This window comes from Delphinapterus leucas, chromosome 1, assembly GCF_059928025.1.
Source record: "Delphinapterus leucas isolate spDelLeu-1000000601 "Yukka" chromosome 1, BTC_Dleu_Yukka2, whole genome shotgun sequence".
Taxonomy (NCBI): domain Eukaryota; kingdom Metazoa; phylum Chordata; class Mammalia; order Artiodactyla; family Monodontidae; genus Delphinapterus; species Delphinapterus leucas.
The window spans coordinates 168,995,382-169,009,843 of NC_143129.1; the positions used below are offsets into that span (position 1 = coordinate 168,995,382).

Here is a 14,462-nt window from a genome sequence, read left to right on the forward strand (position 1 = left end):
ATTGGAAAAACTCCAACTTTTCTGTTTCTCTTCTTCCGGTCCTTCTGCGTAGAGCTGCATGCACCGTACTCCCTTCCCCATTGTAACCCAAATCCGGCACTTGAGAGCTTCTGTTAGATTATCTGGGAAGCTAGCTTTGGGGGTCATCTAAACTCTGGACAAACAGGAGCCAGGGACGGATCCAACCAGATGGCAGGCGTCCAGATCTTCAGTGTGCATGAATGAAATGGTTAATCAAGTTGAGGCCCCTTTGGATTTTAAAACTTTGGTCATAGTGACTAGATAGTGTAAGGAAGAATTAGGATTCAGGCCTGCTTTAGGCCAACAGCTGGGTGAAAGAGACCAGCAGCAGGTCCTCTGGTTGTAATGGCTTATGTCTATTGAGTGCTTACTTATCTGGGCAAGTATATAGTTTCTATGAATCATCTCATTTAATTCTCACAACTCTCTTGAAATAGGTATTATGATTCCTGAGGGGTGGGTCAGAGAGATTGAGCTACCCAGCCTCACCCTAGAACAAGTGGTGAGTGGGATTCAAATCTAAATCAGTGTGATGCCAAAGCCCATGCTCTTTAATCATCGCTATCTGTCACATTTTGATGTTGGTGTGATCATATTAGCATGCAACTAAAGCCCAACACTTTTTCACTTTTGTAGAAAACATGGGAGGATTATCTGACCTTTTTTTTTTCTTTCTTTCTTTTAAGGAAACCGAATGCAAAATTATTGTTCACCCATAAAGAGGCACTGACTGCACAGCAAGTTATCTCCTTCTATGGTGGAGTTATTTCTTTTCTTGATTGCTTGCTACTGGTCCTCTAGATTTTAAATCCAACATCAGCCTGTTCAAAAGAGTTTGCCCTTGGTGACATCTCTAGGCATCAAGATTTAGCTGCAGCATAATATTAACTTAGAATTTAAAATTATCAACTCTTAGGCAGGAGGATCACATTTTCCCCTGGTCTTCAAATGCACAGTAAACTCATCCAGCAAGGATGTTAACTGATCAGATCACTTTTTTTTTTTTTGGCTGTGCCTCGGGGCTTGCAAGATCTTTGTTCCCGGACCAGTGATTGAACCCAGCCCTCGGCAGTGAAAGCGCCGAGTCCTAACCACTGGACTGCCAGGGAATTCCCTCAGATCACTTATCACACAAACTGGTTAATATCCTACTTTCCAGCTTTGTGATTCCAAAAATAGACTAGGCTGATAGCTCTAAACTTGGTTTCAGGAAAACAGGCTATAGCTTCCTCCTTTGAGCACAAGGACTTGATTCTTAAGAAAGAATTAAATAGTTTCAAGTGTTTTGAGTGTAACAGAAAGGAGCAAGGTGCTTGTGTCTACAGAGATTGTGTGGGCCTTTAAGGTCCCATGCCCTTTTCAGGCATGAAGAGGTATTGAAGGCATGTCTAACTATCAGGGACCTAATACCATCTTATGTCAGCTTTGCCTTTCAATTTCTCAGCTTCTGCGGGTGGTCTATTATTTAATCCCTTCTAATGCTGAATGTACACCCAAGAAACCTAAGGTATATTCTTACCCTTATAATTTTTTATTCCTTGGCCATGTTCCCTGTTTCCAGCATAGCTGATATTCACACTGACCTCTGATGTAATGGCACCTTACACTTTCCTGGGCCTTATAAAGCAAAATGCTCTTTGGGCACCAATGATGTCAATAGAGATCAGCAAACTGGAGGACAGCAGTCTAGGACATGAACCTTTTGAAATGTAAAGACTGATGGGCTAGCTGCCTTTGGATTTTGGTATCTCAACAAAGACATTAATTTCTTAGACTTTGAGACTTCCTTAGAATAGAATCTAAAGACATAAGGAGCATACTGATATCAAAAAACTTCTTAGAACATCTTTTATATATGAGTGATCAAATGGAGACACTGAAAAAATTGTGTGTTTGTGTAGAGATGGTACAGCAGGAGACTTCACTTAGCAGGGTGGTGAATGAAAAGTTTACAAGGTGCCAACAAAAGAAAAGATATTCATGAAAACTGAATAGAAATTCCCATTACTCCGCATTGTTAAAGCTTCATGAAAGACGTGGTGAGCAGGATAGTTTGTATCAGTGATGAATGGAGACAGTGTATAGTGTCTAAAGGTGTGGTTTTGAAGTCTGTGTGCTTGAGATCAAATCCTGGCTCCACTGCTCCTGAACTGTGTGCCCTTGGCCAGGTCGCTTACTTACTATGCCTCGGTTTCCTAATCCATAAAAAGAGGACGAGAAAAATATATCTCCTCAATAGTTTTGTGAGTGTAAGATGATAAATGTAAAACATTCAGCATAGTAAATTGCTTGTAGTAAGGGCTCCAGTATTACCCCACAAATGACCATTCACATACAGAGCACTTCCTCAAGCCTCTAAGTTCCTGCAGTATACTGCCATTCCCGGCCTCAGCTTCTTCAGTTGTAAAGCGATGCAGCTTTATAGATGAGTGGTTCAGATATTCGAGATGTCATGGACCAGGGGAAAATAAGTATTATAGGGGTGTCAACTTTTATTTTGCCAACTGAGATTTTTAAATGAAGACTGTCACCTAACATCACCACCTTTTCATAATCTTTTTAAAAAGTGAGAAGGCCATTAGCTCAGATTCATAGATGGTACTTTAAAAAGCCCACTATGTTATTTTTCTCATTTCTCCGTGGACTGTAAAAACTTGGTCCTTAATCAGAGTCCCACATTAAAAATTCTATTATTTCAAGTTTATCTTTTAAAAATTAAGTAGTATATTGTTCATCAAATTTCATTTTGGATACGTATTAAAATGAACTACTCAGTTGGCCTAAAAGCAGGATCAAGGGTTGGAATTAAAACCTTTCAAGCTATTTCCTGGCTAAATGGAGATTCTAAAGTAGTAGATGTAATTCATAGTACTGGAAAGCAATACTGAAAAATTCCTTGAAACCTAGGGATACGCTAAATATGCTTAGAAAAGGGAGGAAGCAGGTGATTTCTAGCCCTAGGAAACAGGATAGAATGAAATCTGAGTGAGGTTCTGGTCTGCATTTAGTCACCAAAAGCAAAAGCTTCATTCCCATGACTGAGAACTGCCCCTGAACAAAAGAAGGGGGAAAAACCCAAAAAACAAAAAAACTGAACGGAGGAGGCTCGGTATGTTTTAGTTTGCACTGACTGAAGCATGATTTCATTTTGATATTTTTTCCCCAGTGGTGCAAGGCAGTGTATCACCACCCCTTAACAAAACAAAACAAAACCTACCCAGGGAGCATTGGTCTAGCAGCTAGCAAGTTCTTGTTCTGGAACATTTGCAGAGGAAGTGGCCAGCATGACACCTCTACTTTACCCTATACTACAGTACTACTGTTTTAATTCACTTGAAGAGAAAACATTCTATAAAGAAAGGAGAAAGAAAGAGAAAAGGAAAGGAATACAGAGACAAACATACAGTTGGTATGTTCAGACCACATCCCTATGGTCTTTATAATCAAAGAATTTTATAGCTTTAAGAGAACTACTGAGGAAACTAGGGGCCTATGGGTTAAATAACTTGTCCAAATACCTACAGCAAGTTAATGACAGAGCTAAGATTCCCCAGGCCTTCTGTACCCCAGTCTAGTTTTTGACCTCCAAACCAATGGTTTTCAACCATGGTTATACCTGAGAATTATCTGGAGCTTTTAGAAGTCTCTATACCCAGGCTATAACCCAAACTAACTAAATTAGAATCTTGTGGCATGGTCACCTAGGTATCAGTATTTTTTTAGTTTCTAATGTGAAGCCATGGTTAAGAGCCACTGCCCTAAACCATGGTGCCCTAAAGGTGGACAAAGCACAGTCAAGGAGGATTCTGTGAACAGGTTTGTTAGGACCACTTAGCAGAACCTCTTGGTGACTACTACAAATTCCAGGCCATTGAAATTCTAGGCCAAGGTCATATTTGCTACCCATGACTACTATTACCACCACCATTGGATAACACAGAACAGAACTATGGTGGCTTCATTTTACCCAAACTGAAAGGTTTCGTGGTTTTTTTTGTTTGTTTGGTATTTTTTTACAGTCAAGACTTTTTTCTTGCCTGGAATGTTACAAATGATGTATTCAAGTCCAACCGTAATTTAGAGCTGGAGGGGCAGTGATTGTATAACCAAGGAATTACCTCTGAAGCTGCTGCTTGGGCCACTTGATGCCCCAATAGCTCTATCCTGTTCCTCAAGGAAAGGACCTATTCCACCCCTAAACCAATCCTCACCTGATCTCCAGTCTTCTTGCAGGTCTCAGTTTTTCTCTGGACAGCACATTACCCAGTATCTACTGCATTAGGATGTTAACTCATAAAAACTTACTACAAAAGCTTTTCAAATGTTTATTTGTCTTATGTGGGTGGAATGCTGCAAGAGTGCAAAGAAACTTATGCATTTAGCCCTATTTCCCTGCTGTTCACATTAGTTTAGTAAAAGAAGATTAAGTAACATTAAAGGGAATGGAAGAAATAAGTATAAATATATCCAGGGTAGTGAGATCCTCTGATTCACTAAAGGATGAACTGAAATCGTTGGCCCAATTCACATTTATGTGAGAACCTAGAGAAATTACTTTCCCTTTAACTTCCCTACACTTGTGAAAAAGGGGAGTGGACAACATTTATGTTACAAGACAGCAATCTTTTATTGAAACATTTTTTGTCTAAAACTATGCATGGAGAGATTAATCTCTTGTTCATAAATTAGGATAAGTCTAACATCACTATTCCAAACCAGTATTATTTACAAAAAAGAACCTTTGCTTTATCGCCAGGTTCACAGGACTAAATTTTAAACCAACTTCAGTCTAGCTTTTAAAATCTTCCTGCCATCAAATGCCCAGCAAACCTTATTAGGGTATGGGGCAGCCTTTTGATGGCAACATTCATCATTTACCAGGAATGCAGAACCACAACTGAGCAACAACAACAAAAGATTAAATCATTCCAAACAATTCCTATTTGCTCTCCAGAAGAACGCTTTGTCTAATTCTCCCCTTCTATACAGACATGTGGGAGAGGAACCCCACAGAGAATCATAATGTTAATTAAACTCTTCAAAAAGTGAACAAGATCATTTAGTGTATATATGGATGAATTGCAGTCGATGACACTAGCAGATAATAAACTTAAACCCAGATTAACACACACCCCAACAGCTGACCAGCTCAAATAGTTACTTCTCATTTAATCTGGATCACCTGTGCAATTTTTTATTCTCTAGTTAAATACATTGCCAAAACCTTTCAAAGCATATAGGGGGCAGGCTTCTTAGAAATTCAAACAAATATTAAATAATAAAAAATGCTGGCTTATTATACAGTTTCTGACAGACTCCAATATGCTGGGTGACAGAAAGTAATTCTATCTCAGTTGCTAGTAAAAAGGTAAATCTTGTATGTACATAGAAAGACAATATTACAAGACTATAGTGTTACCTACCAAAACAAGAATATCTAGAATGTAACTTTCAGTAAACACTTGGGACGAAGGGCAATCAGAGTATAAGAGAAAGCAAAATCCACATAAATTAATTCTTAATTTGAGAAATCAATAAAATGTACACATAAGTTGATAAATACTGTCTCCACAGGTCACTAATTCCAAGGACTAGTTAGTAGTTAGTTTCTAACTAAATTATTACAGGACATTCTGGTGTATTCTGTCTTCTTGTGATCAGTTTGTTCTGGCAAGACTCCAGCAAGCACTTGCCCTTGAAAACAGCTCAGCAGGAGAAGGCTCAGAGGCAATCACTTCATTTATTAACTAGCCACAAAATAAGTCCCAAGATTACAATAATCACTGACAGGACAAGCACCAGGATACAGATCTTCTTGCGAGATTTTTTCTGAGGAGAGAAATATGTAAAGAAGACACTCATGAAACAAGTAAAAAACGTTTCAATCTAAGACCCCAAGAGTGCTTCATCAATCTGCCTCCTGGTAATTCAAAATTAACTCTATCCATGTATGACTATGCGGACACCTTCTCAAAAGTCTCAAATTACCAGTGCTAAGGCAGCAGCGCAAGTTCTAATTCCAGGCTCCCAAATACAATTTTGCAAAGGAACTGTTTATACCTATGTTGCTAGGCATTATTTGCAATAAAATAAGTTATCCATACATGTGTATTTTAATAAAGGTTTTATACCTAGTATAAAATTTTGTTCACTGTAAAATTATGTTCACTGTAAAAAATACACACGAGCAGAAGAGAAAATAATCACCCACAGATAATAAAACAGTTGACATTTTGATTGTATTTCCTTCTGATCTTTTATCCATGCATGTTGTTATCCGACATAATTGGGACCATACTGTATGATGTTTGATGTTTTTATCACTTAATGCTTTAGCATAAAAATTTTGATATTATAAACTCTTCATAAACATCTCTTTTAATTCCCACATAACATTGAGTGGATGTATATAATTTACTTAATTGTTCCTTTACTGTTGGATATTAAAGTCATCACTCAGTTTTAAAGGGAAACACTATTATTAAATATGAATTTCTTTAAGAACAGTCCCAGGTGAAATACAGCTATCTTAGGAACATGGTAACTGACTGAATGCTATTTATTTCTAAAAAGCCATGCAACACCAAATTGAGGAGAAATGAGAGGGACCTCATTCACAATATTTGTAAACTGAGGTAAAGACCCAGATAAAAGTCACAAAACTAGAGTTTCAACTCATATGTAGAAAAATATCACTTTACAGAAAGTGGAACGATTAACCCCTACTTATTCATACGAAATAACCCCAAAATGATAAGCCCCTATTAATTCATAAATAGCTGTCGGAGTTGATTCTTTGTCCATCCTCTGTGGCAACAGTCAACATAAAGTATCTGCAAAGTTCTACTTTGTACCTATTACTATCCTAATTGAAACAAACTTCAGCTGTTTAGGTTATAAACGTAGGCTTATACCAGATTAGGTATCATGCTAGCTTACATGGTTAGCTTTGCAGCTAAGAGGCTTCTATGTCAGTTTATTCAAAGTTTGATGCCTTTTTGTAGATCTCTCTGCAAAGAAAAATACTAAAAGTGGAGCTGGGACTGCAATTATGACTACCTGTCTCCAGCTTAAGTCTAAGCAAAAGGCTGCAGCTGCTCTCAAAAAGTCTACAGCACACAGTGACTTTCTTTAGTACCTGCTTTTACCTGATAGTAAGCAGCTCTCTGTAACTGATCAGTGGCTCTTTCTACATGCACCTCTGAGCTTTCCACATTGGCTTCTATGCTGTCTGCAAAAAAGAAGGGCAGTGGATGTTTTACCACACTCAGATGTCTCAAGACTGCAAACTGAAAACAATTATGATGCTATGGGTCCTGGTTCATCACCATCACTCCAACTATCCAGGCATGAAATCAAAAGTTACTAACTCCATAAGAGAATAGCCCTATTCTTTGGAAATAAATACTGGGGTGGAGGGTTATGAAGTATATAACTCACCCACAAATGGTTCAGAAAAAAATCAGGTATATACATAGAGTGAGAAAGAGGGCAAATAAAAAGCAAGTGGGGCAGAATGTTAACAAGAGGTAAATCTGGGTAAAGTTTATAAAGGAGTTCCTTATTTTTTATTTATTTAATTTATTTATTTTTGGCTGTGTTGGGTCTCTGTTGCTGCGCACAGGCTTTTCCTAATTGTGGCGAGCGAGGGCTACTCTTCGTTGCACAAGCTTCTCACTGCAGTGGCTTCTCTTGTTGTGGAGCAGGGGCTCTAGGCGCGTGGGCTCAGTAGTTGTGGCTCGCGGGCTCTAGAGTGCAGGTTCAGTAGTTGTGGCGCACGGGCTTAGTTTCTCCACAGCACATGGGATCTTCCCAGACAAGGGCTCGAACCCATGTCCCCTGCATTGACAGGCGGATTCTTAACCACTGAGCCACCAGTGAAGCCCAAGAAGTTCCTTATTATTTTCATTTTTGCAACTTTTTATAAACTTGAAACTATTTCCAAATAAAAAGCTTTTAAAAAAAAGGGTTTCTAAGCCCATAGTTGTGCAAGTTTCTGGAGATAAAAACTGGGAAGCTGACAGCTAATATTTCCCTAAACAGCCAAAGACTTACCAAGAGGCTATGGCAAGTGAATGGAGCTGACTATTCATGGAAGCCTCATTTTAACTTACACATTTGACAACATAAGAAAATTGCTAAGAAAATGAATTTAATGATTTTTAAATGGTATTCCAAAATTCCTAAGACACATCTTACTGACTTCTTTGCACACAAATACTGTCAACTCACCTTCATGTTAAAGGTATCAATAATACATACCAATGAGATCACCTTGGTCATGGATCATCATTGCCAAATCTTTAAATATCTGATTGACATCCAAAATATCAGCCTGAGGAACACAAAAAAACAATTAACATTAAGCAACATGTTAGAAGATTCATTTCCTCTACTTACCTAAAGTTTTGTCTAGTAACAACACATGTGTTTTTAAAGCTTATAAATCATGTTTTCTCCATAAACAGAAAATGAAAAATAGTTAATTATTAACATTTACTAAATGACTACTATGTGCCAAGTACTATACCAGGTAGGTAATTAAAAGCACAGTCTCTTGGAGCCTGACTGTCAGCTACAGAGGACTGTTAATCCTCCAGTTTTGTTGTCCAACCTTAAATTAAGAACTTCTCTGGACCTCCCCTCTAAAATGTGGACAATGACAGTACCCATCTCATAGGGTTTTCAGAAGTACTAAATAAAAAGTTCTTAGAACTGTGAAATAACCACTTCATAAGGGTCAGCTATTGTTAACTATTACTTAATTGGTCCTCATGACAACCCAATGAGACATGTATTATCCCCATTCTACAGAAGAGAAAATCACGGCTCAAAGAGGTTTAATGACTTGTCCCAAGGTCTCACAGCTAGCAAGTGGCAGAACTGAGAATTAAAAGTTCATGATCTTTTGTTACTATGCCTCCTTGATACTTGAATTAATCATTCAGTAACTCTATGAATTAAGTATCTTTGAGGATAATGAGGCTCAGAGAGGTTATGTAACTTGTCTAGTCATACAACTCGTCAGTGAGGAAACTAAGCATTGCAGCCAGGATTATATCCCTAAAGCCCACGCTCTTTCAAAGTGTACTGCCTCTCAGAATGCTATAATAAAAAATGATGCCTTCAAAGCAATGACTTCCTAATCATAACCTGCAAGAATAGTTCTTGCCAGAACCTCAGTTACTTGCTAAGAGTCTACTATAGTTGGGAGAGTCTGCTAATTGCTGTGAATATAAAAGGGCTTAATAATAGCTAACAGGGCGGGGAGGGGGGCGGGGGGAGGGATCAGTATACAATAAGATAAATAAGAAGAAAGGGTGTTACGTGGTAAATGACTAATAAATGGTATAGGAAGTCTAGCAGAGGAGGAAGACTATGGCAGAAGAGGTAGGACTTGAGTTGTGCCTTACAGCAAAAGAGAAGCCATATACACAGAAAGGTAACTGGGTTAAAGAACAAACAGCCCAGTTTGACTATAACATAAGGTGTGATATTGTGATTCATAATAAGAAATATATATTTGGTCTCTGTCCCATTCCCAGCACAGAGCTTCTAAAAACTTTAGAATTTTCTAAGTGATAAATGAGATAAAGATGTCTTTTTTTATTCGTAACAAGCCCTTTTCAACCACTCCTAAGTTTATGTTAATGGCTTGACTTTTGGAAAACCAGTAAGGATGGGGGCTGGTTGCCAGGGGAACCAACTTGGTGATTAGATGGTTGGAACTCTCAGCCCCAATCCTGACCTCTGGGGAGGGGAGGAGGGCTCAAGGTTAAATCAACCACCAAGGGCCAATTATTTAATCAATCATGCCCATGTAACCACAGGGTTCAGAGAGCTTCTTGGTTGGTGAACACATGGAGATTTGGGGAGAGTGGTGTGCCTGGAGAGGGCATGGAAGCTCTGTACCCCTTCGCACATACTTTGCCCCATACATCTCTTCCATATGGCTGTTCCTGAGCTGTATCCTTTTATAATATACCGGTAATCTAGTGAGTAAACTGTTTTCTTGAGTTCTGTAAGCAGCTCTAGCAAATTAATGAAACCCAAGGACGGGGTCGTGAGAACCTCCAGTTTCCAGCCTGTCGGTCAGAAGCACAGGTGACGACCTGCATTTGGGAGTGGCATCTGAAGTCACAGGGAGGGGGGTCAGTCTTGTGGGATCTGAGGCTAACTCCAGGGAGATAGTGTCAGAATTGAGTTGAATTGTAGGACATCCCGATGGTGTGGCAGAGCTGCTTGATGTGGGAATAAGCCCACACATCTAGGGGCCAGAAGTGTCAGAAGTGTAGTGTGACAGCAGAAGAGACACACAGGAGTGTGATGCTTCACCATTAGCATGGGGTTTGTATGTTAGATGCAGGAAATGACTGGATATGAAAATCCAGCCCCGGCTAAGGAATTTGGCCTTAATTCTGTTGAATGAAGTCCCCATTACACTCCTGACATCTACTACATTACATTCTTCTCCTTAGCTCCATATATCTCACTCTACTCCCTGCTATAACAGGATTTCTCACATTAAAGAACCAAGTCAATGATTAGTAGCAATAGGTGAAACAGAGAAAAGACATGACATTTTTGAAGGTGAAACAGAGAAAAGACATGACTTTTTTTTTTTTTTTTTTGCAATACGTGGACCTCTCACTGTTGTGGCCTCTCCTGTTGCGGAGCACAGGCTCCGGACGCGCAGGCTCAGCGGCCATGGCTCACGGGCCCAGCCACTCCGCGGCATGTGGGATCTTCCCGGACCGGGGCACGAACCCGTGTCCCCTGCATCGGCAGGTGGACTCTCAACCACTGCACCACCAGGGAAGCCCAAGACATGACATTTTTGAAGGTAATAATCAAACTTGAGGATGAGCTGTCCCATCAAAAAAACTGACACTGATGGGCTCTAGGGCAGTGGGGCTCAACCTCGACTGCACGTTGTAATCACCTGCGAAGTTTGTAAGGGAAAAAGTGTCCACGGCCAGGGCCTCTTGTGGATGTTTGCCCATTTGTAATCTATGAAAAATAGGCAAATCATATAGTCCAAACATAGTAATTGGTAGTGGAGGAGGAGAGCTGGGGAATTTTAAAAAAAATCTCCAAGTGATTCTAAAGTGCCGTCATGGTTCAGAACGACTGCCACAGATGAAGGTCAAGGAGAAGTTCAAAGTTTCTCCTCTCTCAACCCTCCCCTCCCCACTGCCTCCGGGGATGGCAGTTTTCTATCCCCATGGAGGAGAAAAGTACTCAGGTTTAAGGATATTTTACTGGTCACTGTGCAAGATTAAAGTTGGGAACTAAGGTAAGAGAGGCCTCAAGACCGCTCTCTCAACCCCTACCTCAAAAACTCTTCCTATTTCTCTGACTCACTGACATGATATCCAAAACTTGGGAGTGGACTTTGGGATACACAAAAACGGAGCAAACCTTTTTGGCCTATCTTTATTCTAGGCTATTCAGATTAAGCAAAGGGCTCTCCATAGAGCCCTACCTAACCTAGAGGTTGGCATTGAGGTTTGGGGACAAAGTCTTAATGAGCAATAAAATATTTGTTGGCCTTGCTCTGTTCTCTATGCATAGTCTCATGGAGACCATATAAGATATAGTAACTGAGGAGAGGATTCGGGCATTCTCAGGTGCCATGGCCTATACCAACATAAGAGTAGTTCAAATTCACCGTGATTACACTGAGACATAATATGTCTCATTAGCCATACAACAACTCATTTCATCCTTTTTCATAATCACAGCGAGAAAAACCAGGTGAATTAAGAGATTGCATCTACATTGAGTCAAACAAAGAACATGACTTGGCTCTCACCTCCAGCTGCCGAATTGCCGTTTCCCTCTCTTTAATAAGTTCCAAATCCTGTTCAGTGATGGCCACCTCATCCTCCTGGCTCTGCATCTGGTTCCACTCCTCATGGCTGCAGGGAGACAAGCACACTAGTTGATTCCTCCTCTCTAAGGTGTGCATGAGACATACCTTCATCACCTCTGCTGCCAGCAGAGCCTGCCCAAAGACAGTACCAGGGCTCCAACTCCTCTGGTATCAATACAAGTGTCAGAGGCTACATTCTTCACATCCAGAGGCAAAGAGTTGGTAATACCAAAAAAACAAAGTCTCAGCTTTCCTGGGCAAAACTAAGAGGAAGCAGAATTATAAGGGATGGGACTCCTTGCTGTTTCCCTTCAGAGGTACATTCTACAATCTTGCTAGGGCTTGCTAGACAGAAGTGGGCAGAGATTTGAAATCAACAAAGGCCCATTCTCTCCCAGGGCACTCTCAAAGCGCAAGCTGTATTGGTATCTCGGGTACTAGACAGGTGGAGGAGAGCAGGTTAAGTGACCTGTCAGTGCTTCACCAATTAGTCCGATAGAATCACATCCCCTGGTTTTTGAGAATCTCTGAGGTTATGCTTTAGTTTGTCTCTTAACAGAAAGCCAAAGTAAAAAGCTAGTGAAATGTTATAACCCTTCTTTTCAGGTACCATATTTAAAAGAAACGCATACGACATCTTATACTAGAAATGTAACACTTTGAAAATTCAGTATTAAGCATTTTCCAACAGTACACATAAATCACAAATCATCTCCACAATATTTAAAGAATTTCCTCCATGTGCTGGAGATACAAAACTGAATAAGACAGCACCCCAGGCCTTTGAGGTGCTCACAGTATAGTGGGGGGGAGATAGATACATACCTATAAGAAAACATTTTATGTTCTCAACTAATACCATCAGTACATTTTTATGGAATTAGTTAATTCAGTTTGGAGAAGTTAAGAAAGGAGATGTTCTTCAGATACAAATTATTTGCTTTTTCTTTTAATACCCCTAGAAGGATGGGTTGCCTCCATTTTAGGGATGAGTAAACACTGACCCAAGAACTTTGAAGAATTTAAATCTGAATTTGAGGTAAAATTATTTAGACCTCCAAATCCGTAGATTTGGGGGCTCATACTTATTCTTATTGAGCCACACCCTCTCCTCAACACATAGACATCAGAGATTTCTTGAAAGTTTTTTATTCACTTTGAAATTATTCCTTCCATAATTCAAAGATCTGGGAAAAGCCCACAGTTTTGACTTTTTATTTGATGGATTATAAATTACCTACTCCAGGACTCCCTTTCTTTTTCCTCCTTTTTTCTCATTGATTTTTAAAATTAAAATTAAGTATAAAGTATAAAATCCCATCTCAACTCTCTACATTAGAATAATTCCTTTACCTGTCAAATGAGACGAGCTGCTCCTCTCTTTGCCTCTCCTCCACCTAGAAAGCAGATGGCATTATTGCTGCTGTTATCCAGAAACATGTCACAGACAGACAGACAGACACACACACACACACACACACACACAATGGCTTCCTTTAGCTACAGTATAAAGAAGTAACATCCCTTGGCTCCAACAGAGTCTGTAAGATGACACAGGGCTCTGGCAATCTGACTGGACCAGGAAATGGGTGTGAAGTAGTTGAAAGCAAATCTGCATTCCAATTTGGATTCAGAACAGAAACCATACTAAGTAGGACGGAGAAAACATGGATAGGAGAAAGGAATAAAAATTAATAATAATGATAACCTATCTTAAAATTTGGAGGCAGGTGGATTAAGGGAAGGAGTTGAAAATTTGCTAGGAAACAAATTTTCAGAACATGTGAAGATTTTTTTAAATGGACATTTAAAGCATATTAGGTACAAAAGTGGCAAACTGACTTAAAAAATCAGTCTAATTATGTATTACTTTTGTAATTTAACAACAAACTAAGAAAAAATGTTAAAAGAGCAATCTTTTCCTATTTTTAAAAAGCCGTCCCTTTTTATGATAACAATAATTAAAAAGATAAGCAAAATAAAGAAAATTTCAAAATTCCACCCACCCAGAGGAACACTGTGGGTTTTTTTAAAAAACATTTTTACTTTTTCCCCATATCAAGAAACAAAACAAGGGCTTCCCTGGTGGCACAGTGGTTAAGAATCTGCCTGCCAAGGCAGGGGACACGTGTTTGAGCCCTGGTCCAGGAAGATCCCACATGCTGCAGAGCAACTAAGCCCATGCACCACAACTACTGAGCCTGAGCTCTAGAGCCCACAAGCCACAACTGCTGAGCCTGTGTGCCACAACTACTGAAGCCCGCATGCCTAGAGCCCGTGCTCCGCAACAAGAGAAGCCACCGCAATGAGAAGCCTGTGCACAGCAATGAAGAGTAGCCCCCACTCGCCACAATTAGAGAAAGCCCACGCGCAGCAACAAAGACCCAATGCAGCCAAAAATAAATAAATTTAATAAATTAAAAAAAAAAAGAAACAGAACACTGCTAGCATCCTAAAGCCTACCTATGTGCCCTCCTCCAGTTACAATCACCTCCCTCTCCTTTAGAGCAACCATCATCCTGACTTTGTGATCATCATTTTCTTGTATTTTTTATACGTTTTTTAA

General features: G+C 39.7%; 1 protein-coding gene across 6 annotated transcripts in view; it reads right to left on the reverse strand.

The window, feature by feature from the left end:
- Window positions 1-4,623: 4,623 nt before the first annotated feature.
- STX12 (syntaxin 12) overlaps window positions 4,624-14,462 on the reverse strand; it is a 34,073-nt gene continuing 24,234 nt past the window's right edge. For 2 of the 6 annotated variants that reach the window (XM_022551958.3, XM_089898062.1), the window contains exons 5-9: window positions 13,250-13,293; window positions 11,837-11,942; window positions 8,284-8,356; window positions 7,170-7,252; window positions 4,624-5,850 (exon numbers count right to left, since the gene is read on the reverse strand). In XM_022551958.3, the coding sequence (XP_022407666.2) occupies window positions 5,758-5,850; window positions 7,170-7,252; window positions 8,284-8,356; window positions 11,837-11,942; window positions 13,250-13,293 (399 nt within the window). In that variant the 3' untranslated portion in view covers window positions 4,624-5,757. Of the gene's footprint in view, window positions 5,851-6,960; window positions 7,047-7,169; window positions 7,861-8,283; window positions 8,357-11,836; window positions 11,943-13,249; window positions 13,294-14,462 lie in introns of those variants that run through there. The other 4 variants (XR_016388150.1, XM_089898055.1, XM_089898051.1 and 1 more) reach the window with 4 other exon arrangements.